Source organism: Ornithorhynchus anatinus, chromosome X1 (genome assembly GCF_004115215.2).
Source record: "Ornithorhynchus anatinus isolate Pmale09 chromosome X1, mOrnAna1.pri.v4, whole genome shotgun sequence".
NCBI lineage: Eukaryota > Metazoa > Chordata > Mammalia > Monotremata > Ornithorhynchidae > Ornithorhynchus > Ornithorhynchus anatinus.
The window spans coordinates 91479863-91490636 of record NC_041749.1 but is presented as its reverse complement, the minus strand read 5'-3'; the positions used below and the strand labels follow the sequence as shown (position 1 = coordinate 91490636).

The 10774-nt window shown below is 59.1% G+C and overlaps 1 protein-coding gene across 4 annotated transcripts; it reads left to right on the top strand.

The window, feature by feature from the left end:
- Positions 1-1106: 1106 nt before the first annotated feature.
- On the top strand, positions 1107-10429 carry IL17RC (interleukin 17 receptor C). Of its 4 annotated transcripts, XM_029051402.2 has the most exons (19): positions 1107-1701; positions 2317-2338; positions 2584-2736; positions 3719-3793; positions 3973-4082; positions 4387-4498; positions 4622-4666; positions 4800-4939; positions 5353-5412; positions 5546-5600; positions 5792-5982; positions 6306-6356; positions 6466-6511; positions 7272-7393; positions 7666-7725; positions 7814-7859; positions 9083-9181; positions 9475-9513; positions 9735-10429. In XM_029051402.2, exons 1-19 carry the CDS (start codon positions 1597-1599, stop codon positions 10403-10405), a joined length of 2202 nt encoding a protein of 733 aa, XP_028907235.1. In that variant the 5' UTR covers positions 1107-1596; the 3' UTR covers positions 10406-10429. The 4 variants fall into 4 exon arrangements, with proteins under 4 accessions (XP_028907235.1, XP_039766170.1, XP_028907234.1 ...); XM_039910236.1 differs by lacking the exon at positions 9475-9513; XM_029051401.2 differs by having other exon boundaries at positions 1640-1701; positions 2317-2736.
- Positions 10430-10774: the final 345 nt, after the last annotated feature.

Sequence of the window (10774 nt, the reverse complement as noted above, 5' to 3'; positions counted from 1 at the left end):
TCCGCCAAACTGATTCTCTTCCCCTCTTCAAAACCCTACTTAAAACTCACTTCCTCCAAGAGGCCTTCCCAGACTGAGCTCCTCTTCTCCCTCTACTCCCTCTACCACCCCCCCTTCACCTCTCTGCAGCTTAACCCTCTTTTCCCCCCATTTCCCTCTGCTCCTCCCTCTCTCCCTTCCCATCCCCTCAGCACTGTACTCGTCTGCTCAACTGTATATATTTATTACCCTATTTATTTTGTTAATGAAATGTACATCGCCTTGATTCTATTTAGTTGCCACTGTTTTTACGAGATGTTCTTCCCCTCGACTGTATTTATTGCCATTGTTCTCGACTGTCCGTCTCCCCCGATTAGACCGTAAGCCCGTCAAACGGCAGGGACTGTCTCTATCTGTTGCCGACTTGTTCATCCCAAGCGCTTAGTACAGTGCTCTGCACATAGTAAGCACTCAATAAATACTATTGAATGAATGAATGAATGAAAGGGGAGGGGGGAGGGATTGTGAGGGTTGTGCCTTGGGCTCAAGTCCTGCTGAGGAGTCCTAGCCATTGCCTGGCTCAGAATCCAGACTCCTGGTGGTTGCCAGGAATCTGAACTGATCAGATCTCAGGTGTTTACCAAGCCAACTGTCCACAGGCTTTGGAGGAGGGGCCTGCCTGCTTGCCCTTTGCTTCCCCTGCTCAGGAGAAGGTGGGGGCTGGGGGCTCGTTCATTGTGGTTCAGCTGGGCTCTTGAGCCAGGTTCCTTGAGGGTTCCTTGAGGGGCAGGGTTTTTAGCAGAGCTACGGCCAGCCGGCCACCCCTGCTTTCAAGGTCCAAGGGCCTCATTTGGAGAGAAGCTAAAGGGGTTGGGCCCGCGATCCTGAGGAGGGAGGGGGTTGGGGATCACCTCGACTTCCCGAGTTGGAAACTGAATGTCCCAGGGAGGAGACTGAACGTCCCAGCTTGTGACGTGGAGGGTGAGTCGAGCTCAACTTGTCCTTGGGGAGTGTCCCAGGCCCCACCTTCCCTACCCTTGCTGGCAGGGTAACAGGGACTACCCAGCTGGAACAGGGGGGCCCCAACTCAGGGGCGCCACTCAGTCAGAGGGCCCGCCTCAGCCACCAGCCGCTCCCAGCCAAGGTGTATGGTGGGCCAGGAATGCCTGGGCCTGGGCCTAGCCTGCCGGCTGCTGGGCTCCAGGCCCAGCCTTAGTAGGAGGAGCAGGACGGGGGCGGGCAGGAGCAGGATGCAGGAGGAGGGGAGGCGGGACAGGAGCCGAAGCGAAAGCACTTCTGGGCTGGAGATGAAACTGGAGTGAACCAAGCGTCTGGAATCTGTTCCTGCACCCCCTTCCCCTCTCACCCCTCACTTCCCCCAGCCCCAGGAAATAGGGACCAGAATTTGGTCTCCCATGCCACTTGGTCCCAGCTGAGCAGCTCCATCTCAAGGGAGGGAAGAGGCTCCTGCTGCCTGTTCTGGAGCTGGACTGAAACGTGGTGGTGGTGGTGTTTGTGTGTGTGTTTGGGGGGGCGGGGTTGGCCCCCCCAGGGGGTGAATAGGATCCCGGGCAGCATTGCCGTCTGTCTGGGAACGGGGCTGCAGGGAACTGGAAGATGATAGTGCCATGGCTCCTTTTCTCCCTGGTGCTTTGCTGCAGCCCTGGTGTTCTGCCCCTGGAGAGGCTGGCTGGGCCCGAGGACGATGCCCGATGCTCTCAGGTAGGTCTGGGGCTGGGTCCTTCCCGGGAGGCAGGCTAGGAAAGCCCATCGTGGCTGGGGAGGGCTTTCTTCCTACTCTGCTCCCCTGGTCCCTTGGGCACTGAGTCCTGGGTGGTGGCAACACTATTCCCATCAGCATAACTGCCCTTTCCAGTCTGTCCAGGTCCTGGGCTAGGTGGTGGGGAGGGGAAGGCTGGTGCGGGTAGAGTATGAGCCCAACCTCTTCCCAACAGGCTCCCGCGGCTGGGTTAAGGCTCCCCTTATGCTGAGAGACAAGCCTCAGGGGGTGCTGAGGAAAGAGGCTGTGCCCCCCTCTGAAGCGTGGTGGTGGTGGTGGTGGGGTGTGTGTGTGTGTGTGTGTGTGTATGCATGTGCGTGTGTGTTTCAGGAAAGCACCCAGAGGAACCAGCTCAACAGAGCTCACGAACTCTGGGGTTCCAGGAGCGCGTGGGGGGGTGGGTACAGCCCCCTTCGGAGTCAGTACCACTAACTCGGGCCGGCATGAGGGCACGTCAAGTGGAAGGTTCAGAGCTCTGCCCTCCGGTGGGAAGGCTGGGCCCCTCCCCCTGGCTATGGACCTGGAGGGTTCACTTCCCCACTTTTCTCCTCCTACAGGGCCTCTCCTGTCGTCTTCAGGGTAAGTATTCTGGGCATCTGAAGATCAGGAGGGTAAAGGGCCCCGCGGTTCCCTCTGAGAGCTCAGTCCCTAGACGGATATGAAACCAGGCCCCGGCTGCCTGTGGGCTTCGGTGCCTGGTGCCAGGTCCGCCCAGGGCAGTCTGAGAGCCACCGCCTCGGATGCTGGCCCCTTTGCCCGGGCAGTGCCGTGCCGTGACCAGAGCCTGGAGCATGGTCGCTGCCGCTTCTTCCCTCTCCTAACAGAAAAAGACATGCTCTGCCTCCCTGGAAGTGTCGTGCCTGCCCCCGGTCCCGTGCTGGTGCCTACACACATGCAGACAGAAGTGGTGTTGCGCTGTCAGGAGGAGAGCAACTGTACCCCCTGCGTGCGAGTGAAGCTTCAGTTGGCCATACGGGGTAGGACTTGCCCAGAAAAGGGCCCCCAGACCCTCTCTCCCTGGCTACTGTTGCCCACCCTCCTCCCCCACCCCTCCGCCCTTTCCCTTGTCACCACTTGCTCGTCGAGGCAGGGGCTGATGAGCGCAGAACCTCTTTGGCCCACCTCGTTCATCACTTCTGGCTGCTGGCACAGCTCTTAGTTAAGGGGCCCTGGCGGTGGGAGTGGGAGGGGGATATGGAGAGCGCCCTCTCTCCCCACCTCCCCCCTTGCAGGTGGATATGTTCCCCCCAGCAGTGGACTGGGGGGCCGTGAGGGCACCTCCCGAGTTCGTCTGCCTGTGGTAGTTGGCACTGATCACACCCTGCCTGAAGTGCCCTCAACTGGTACTGCGATGGCCCAGCATTCTTTCCAACGCCCCTAGCTTCTAGGCAAGTAAGAGTGTAGTGGATGGGGAGGAGAGGGCCTGGAGTGGCAGGTGCAGCTGACAGCTGGAGGCCACAGGAAGCAGGACAGCCCTGGAGTGGTGGGGCCAAGTACTCTGGGCCCCTGGGCCTGTTTTCCCCGCAGGAGCTGCTTGGGGGAGGGAAATGTGGGACTCCCATCTAAAAGTTCAGCCCAAACAAGTCCACCCCTGAGTTGGCTGCTGTGCTGGTGGGGGTGGGAGGAGGGGCGGGAGGCAGAGGAAGAGGGAGGTCTGCCTACACTGGCCGGGAAGTGCCCTGGGAAGCAGAACCCTTCCCCTCCTGGTCAGACAGCGTCACAGTCGAGGACTTCCCAGAAACCAGCTGGGAAAGGGGCCAGGAAAGTGACTCACAGCTCCGAAGCAGCTGGGTGCTCAGAGGGTCCGGCTGGGCCTTGCTGTGAGGGAATGTATGGCAAGGGTGGAAAAATCCCTAGATTGGGCATTGGCCCTCGGGAGCTGTGTTTGGGACAAGCCGGGGGAGACAAGTCTGGGAGGCGAAGAAGAGGGGCCCTAGCTAAGTGTTCTCCTGCTTTCAGGGAATCTGGAAGACGGCAAAGAGGGGAAAATCGGAGGAGGAACAGAAATGGTCTCGGGATCCTCAACCCGCAATGGTGAGGGGGAGAGGAGAGGGTGGCTGGATGAACGCTGACCTCCGACCTTGGATGCTTTCCGCTTCCTGGGATATCTCCCCTGTTTTCTGGGTGCCCCTGCCTCTCCCCTACTACCTCTTCCGCTCCCCCCCACACCCCGGGGGCAAAATCTAACTCAAAGGGTTCTGTCTCCCATACAGCCTCACTCCATGCTCATGTGGTCCTTTCCTTCCACACCTATCTCACTACCCGCTGCGCCCTGCTGGAGGTGGAGGTGCCTGACGCCTTGATCCAGCCCAGCCAGCAAGTGGTATGTTTATGTGTGTGCGCGCGCATGTCTCTCTGTGTGTGTGTGTGTGTACGTGTGCACATTTGCATGTGTGGTCGTGTGTTTGCACAGACGTGACTTTTACCATGGGTGGTTTGGGGTGACGGCAAGGGTGCCTCAGCTCTCCCCTCAACTTTGGACCCTGGGTTATTCCTTTCCTAGGTCAACAGCTTCTCCCTCAAGCTGTCTTCTCCGTAGCCCCTCCCTTGGCCTGGACTTTGAGCCTGGTCCCAGCCTTGACCCTGGCTCCTCTCCTGGGGGAGGGGAGGGGGTCTCCCCATCACAGGGTTCCCTGGTGTTCGATTGTTTTGAAGCGGTGGTGGGGGGCGAGGTGAGGATCTGGTCCTACACGCTTCCACGATACCAGGCGGAGCTCAACCACACACAGCAGCTCCCAGGTGAGTTGGGGGCAGGGGGGCTCAGTTACTGGAGAAAGGGACGGAGGGGGGATGGGGGGGGGGCTGGGGCAGGGAAGGCAGAGCCCTCTGGTCGTTTCTCAGAATATTCTGCTCTTTTCCCAGACTGCATCGGGCCAGATGTGCGAGACAGTGTCCAGAGCTGCTGGAGTAGGTTGGGCAGGGTCCAGGGGGAGGGGCAGCATTGGCGCCCAGTCTTGGGACTCTCGGGGAGGGGGAGGGGTAGCAGAAGGAGGGGACTCACTCGATCACGAGGTTCCAAGCCCCTCTTTTTTTTCTCCAGCCCTGCCCTGGCTGAACGTCTCTGCAGAAGGAGATGCTGCCCAGTTGGTGCTGGATGTATCTGCTGGGCAGCACTACAGCCTGCTCCTGTACTGGAACCAGACCCAGGGTTCCCAGAAGTCCCGAGTCCACCAGGACTTGGTGAGAAGGGTGTCCTACCCTGATTGGAGGGACTTTTTTTAATGGTATTTGTTAAGCTCTTACTGCTTGCCAGGGACTGTTCTAAGCACTGGGGTAGATACAAGCTAATCAAGTTGGACACAGCCCCTGTCCCATAAGGGGCTCACAGTCTTAATCCCCATTTTGCAGATGAGGTAACTGAGGCGCAGAGAAGTTAAGTGACTTGCCCAAAGTCACATTGCAGACAAGTGGCGGAGTCAGACTAGAACCCAGGTCCTTCTGACTCCCAGGCCCATGCTCTATCCACTAGGCCACGCTGCTTCCCCCGGCCCCTGCATCTCCCAGTTCCCTCATCCGGAAATCTTCTATCCCCTCTAATTCAGGTGAGCTTGTTCTCCAGTCCTCCAATTTTTTTTTTGTTGTTGTTCCCCCAGACCGGACCCCAGACTATCACCCTGAACAATACTGACCTGGTTCCTTGCCTCTGCATCCAGGTAGGAGGTTGGGAGGGGAGGCATTAGGAGCTGGGAGTTGCGGGGTGCAGTGGCCGGGGTGAGGAAGGAGAGGAGAGTCTCTGGGTGGGGGAGACCCCCTCCCCCAGTCCTGAATAACCTCTTTGTCTCCCAGATGTGGCCTCAGCTGCAGGATTCGATCAGAACCAGCCTCTGCCCCTTCCAGGAGGGTAAGGACCCTCTGGGACCTCGGACCCCAGGGTGGGGACCTGGGTTGGTACGGCTGTTGGGGGTAGCGGCTGGAAGGGAAGGAGGCGTCCCACAGGTTGGAGGGTGTGGACTGAGGAGGTTGCCGTGAGGGTGACCAAGGGCTGGGGCAGCTGAATTGGCACCGAGGGACCTATACATGGTGCTTGCTTAGATCCCAGAGCCCATAGAAACCTGTGGAGCCTGAGCCGACTGCAGCTGCAGTTGTTCGACATGACCCTGAGCTGGTTGGTGGAGGCGCCTTGTGCGGTGCCTGCAGAGGTGGCACTTTGTTGGAGGCTGGTGGACAGTGACCTCTGCCATTCTCTCCCTCCACACTTCCCACGGGAGAATCTTTCTGTGAATGTGAGAACAGGGATGGTGGGGGCTTGGGGAGGCAGGAGGTGGGGGTGATGGGAAGGAGAGAGGGCTCTGTGGGCAAGTCTTCTCTGATGAGGATGGGGAGGGCTGCCGGGGTGGGGGGGTTGGTCATTAAGGCCTCAGGAGCTGGAATTAGTCCGTGGAGAGCAGTTGGGGGAAGCCAGAGTGAGCGCAAAGGGCTTAGAAAGATGGCCGGGTGGGCACCGTAGGGACGGATTCCCCCGTGAGTAGGGCTCCATGTGGTGTCCCCAGTGTCGGCCTCTCCCCCTCCCCCAGGGCTGATGCTCTTTGGCTCCTAATCTCTGCAGAGTCCTCAGGAATACCCTATGCTGAAGGCCCATCCTAACCTATGTGTCCAGGTAAACCTCAGGACCTGCCTGTCACCATCTTTTCCACTCCCCCTCTCCCCTTTGTCCTCCCCTCCCTCCCCTCTCCACTTCCTCACCTGACCCCATCTTTCTCTGTCAGGTGTGGAGCAGGGGACAGCTCCAGCTTCAGGAGTGCCCCCCAGAGGGTGAGTCCACAGGGTGGGAGCCAGGTGGGGGAGGGGCAAGGAAAAGGAGGATGGGGAATAATAAATATTAATTATAATTATGGTATTTGTTGAGTGCTTCCTATGTGCCAGTCAGTGTACTAAGTGCTGGGATGGGTACAAGTAAATCGGGTTGGACACAGTCCCTGTCCCACGTGGGGCTCACAGTCTCAATCCCCATTTTACAGATGAGGTAACTGAGGCCCAGAGAAATGAAATGACTTGCCCGAGGTCACACAGCTGAATTGTACTTTCCAAGCGCTTAGTACAGTGCTCTGCACACAGTAAGCGCTCAATAAATATGATCTAATGGATGAATGAATGAATGAATGAGTGGCGGATCCGGGATTAGAACCCATGACTTTCCGACTCCCAGGCCCTTGCTCTACCCACTATGCCATGCCACTTCATAATTAATTCTTAGTGACAACAATAATAATAACAATAATATCCGTATGGCACATACTCTGTGTCAAGTACCGTGCTAAGCACTGGGACAGATACAAGATAATCAAATTGGACAAGCCCCGGGGCTTGCTCTGGGGAGGTGAGGGGCAGGCGGTATAGGGGCCTGGGGAGTGGAATGATTCGCCCAGGCAAGACCCTCACAGACTCAGTGAGCACCGGGGCCAAGCTGATCTGGGGGAGGAAGAATGCCACTAGCAGGTCCTCTGCAGAGCTGGGCTGGGGGTGTTCTCCCCAGCTCCGGTCAGATTCACGTTAATCCTTCTGTCCCCCATAGACGCTCTGGGCCCCCCTCGGGATGACGTGCTGCTGCTGGAGACCAGGGACACTCAGGAGACTGGTGCCTTCTGTGCCCTGGAACCCAGTGGCTGCACCCTGCTTCCCAGCACCACCCACACGGTGAGACACAAGCCTCCACCATGAAGATCACTCCTTTCCCCTTTAACAGGCCCAGCCCTTTCTGCTGGGTCCTCTTTCCTCCCCAGCCAGGCCGCCCTCCTTTCCAGAGAGCGAGTCCTCCCCAACTCGGTTGTACTGGGCACCCCTTTCCCAGTTCCAGCTCCCGGCAGGAAACTGGGGGCTTCTGGGAGCCCAGTTGGCTCGGCCTGTGGGCCCTCCTTGGACAGCCCTGACAGGGCCACGTGTGACAGATGCCCCCTTTGGCTTGGCAGAGAGTAGCTTTCCTTGGGGAGCAGCTGCTGAAGGACCTGCAGGCTGGTCAGTGTGTGCAGGTCAGTGTGGGAAAGCCTGGGCAATGTGGTAATGACGGATGGGTCCTTTGAGGCCACAAGGTGGTAACGTGACTTTTGTGTCTTACAGCTGTGGGATGGCCCGGTGGCCCTGTGGGTTTGCTCCCTGCAGAAATGTGAGTATGTGTAAACTCTGCACATGGAGGCCTAGAGCTAATGTTTAGTTAGGGCGGGGCTACCCTGAGGGTGGAAGTGGCCTAGGAGAATAAGGGGGAGGGCCCTGGGGAGTGGTACAGGAGGGAAATAGTAATAATAGTATTTGATAAGTGCCTCCTGTACGCAGAGCACTGTACTAAGCGCTTGGAAAGTACAAGTCGGCAACAAATAGAGACAATCCCTACCCAACAACGGGTCCACCGATAGGAATTCGAGAATGAGAAGCAGCGTGGCCTGGTGGAAAGAGCACGGGCCTGGGAGTAAGAGGACTTAGGTTCCAAACCCGGCTCTGTCACTTGTCTGCTGCCTGACCTTGGGCAAGTCACTTAACTTCTCCATGTCTCAGTTATCGCATCTGTAAAATGGGAATTAAGACTGTGAGCCCTATGTGGGACGGGGTCTGTGGCCATCCTGATTATCTTGTATCTACTCCAGCACTTAGTACAGTGCCTGGCATATAGTAAGCGCTTAACATATACCAAACACTCAGTACAGTGCTCTGCACATAGTAAGCACTCAATAAATACGATTGAATGAATATACCATAAAATTAAAAAAAAATTAGACACGGACGCTGCCCCTCACGATACTCACAATCTAGGAGAGGACTGGAGACAGACACATCAAGAGCAATGAAACGAGCAAACATTAAGGGCAGTGTAAGAGACAAGGACAAAAATGCAGCACATTAAATGAAAACCCAAGTCGGTAGGGAGCTACGGCTAGAGGAACAGAATTTCTCCTCGTGATTCAGAGTCCACAGTGAAGACCACAGAGTCACTAGCTTTCCTGCGGTTCTCTGAGGCCTCATGCTGCAGGCGCTGTTCTCATTCCTGCCGCAGCAGTGGAAAGCAGGATGGGATGGGGTCTCCTTAGGGGAGCTGAGGGGAGCCAGAGCCGGTTCCGTACTGTCTCCCTGCAGCCTGGGGCTAGGGGCCCTGGGGGCGGTCAGCTTGCTCGGCCACGGTGGAGCGGGGCCGAGAGCGGGCAGGGAGGCAAGGCGGCAGTTGCCGATGTTTCCTTCAGCTGCGTTGAAGGGGTAGCTTCGAGATCTGCAGTGCTGCGTCAGGGGCTATAGCACCTTAATGAAGACCTCAGCCCCGAGTCCTTCCATGCCTAAAAGGGCGACAGTGGATCTCAACAAACTCCCCCGAACGTCCCCTCTGTGTTCCTCCTTCTTTAGATACCCACGTGCGCTGGGCGCTGGCCTGGCTGGCCTGCCTGTTGACCGCGGCCTGCGTCCTTCTCCTTCTCCTCCTGCTCAAAAGGGACAGGGTGAAAGGTGAGACCCAGCCCCTTCAGACCCCAACGAAGAAGAGTGGGGTGGGGTGGAGGGGCAGGATAGGGTGAGGACAGATCAAAGGGAAAGCCCTTCCCTGACCTCACTGCTGCAGGCCTGGGACTTCCCGTCCCAGGAACAGCTAAAATTGGGGTGTGGATAGCCTTACTAAGGTGGGGGGGGGAGTTGCTAAAGACAGGTCCCTCTTTCCGGGGAAGGAGAGGAACAGAGGCTGGGGCCCAGAAGGCCCCAGGGGGAGAAGCTAAATGGCTGCCTCTCCCCCTCCCACCTCACAGGGTGGCTGCAAATCCTGAAGGAAGACTTCCGCTCTGGGGGTGAGTGCCAGTGGGGGGCTGGGGCAGCTCATCACTGGGCAGCCGGTGTGAATGGGCAGGGGACGGAGGCGGGGAGCACCTAGTCTAGGGTAGGGCGTTGCCTAAAGTAAGCGCTATCAACTCTGACTAAGGGGATCGGGGAGCTGGGGGCGGGGGTGGGGGGTGGGGGCCGGCTCCCGCTAGCTCTGACCTGCTCCCAAACCCTACTCTCATCCTTGCAGGGCCATGCCAGGGCCGCAGTACCCTGCTCCTCTACTCGCCCGACGACAGGGGCTTCGAGCGGCTAGTGGGCGCCTTGGCTTCGGCCCTGCACCGGCTGCAGCTCTCGGTGGCTGTGGATCTGTGGCACCGGCAGGAGCTGAGTGCCCGGGGTCCCCTGGCCTGGTTCCATGCACAAAGGCGGCAGGTTCTTCAGGATGGCGGCGTGGTGGTTCTGCTGTTCTCCCATGGCGCTGTGGCGTTCTGCCAGGAGTGGCTGCAAGCCGGCAGCCCCAGCGAGGTGCCTCCCGGAGCAGAGCCCCACGATGCCTTTGCCGCCTCCCTCAGCTGCGTGCTGCCCGACTTCTTGGCGGGCCGGGCGGCCGGCCGCTATGTCGCAGTCTGCTTTGAGGAGCTGCTGCCTCCTCAGGCCGTGCCCGACCTCTTCCGCACGGTACCCATCTTTGCATTGCCTTCCCAGCTGCCTGCCTTCTTAGGGGCTCTGGAGGGGCCGGACAGGGCGTGTCGAGAAAGCCTCAAGTCTCACGCCGCCCAGATCGCCCAGAGCCTGCAGCCCGCTCTGCGGGAGTGCCTGCGGTCAGAGATCGCCCCCGCCCAGCCGGGCCCGGGCACTAGTCCCTTACCCAGGAAGCATTCTTATGGCCCCACAGACAATGAGTCCTCGGCCCTCTGAAGCCTAGGGCCGGGGGACCGCCGTGAGTCACCAGGCAGGCTGGCCCGTTACTTCCCAGGAGGAGCCGGGGGACATCGCGCTGGTTCCCGGCCCTCTGATTAGGGATCGGTGGACCTCTCGGGGGATTCAGCTGGTGGAGGGGACGGGCCGGGGCTAGGCTGGCGTTTAGAGCCGGGGCCGACAGGATGATGCGGACCGGGCGGTGCCGGGACTGCTGAAGGCCCGCCTCCCACATGTCGGCCTGGGGGCCGGCGGAGCAGTAGAGGGCCGGAATTCGCCGGAATGCCTAGGTTTCTTCCCCCACCGCTGGCGACGGGGATCGCCTGGGGCGGCCGAGGAGCGGGCCCGAGGGCGGGGGGGGGTAACGGG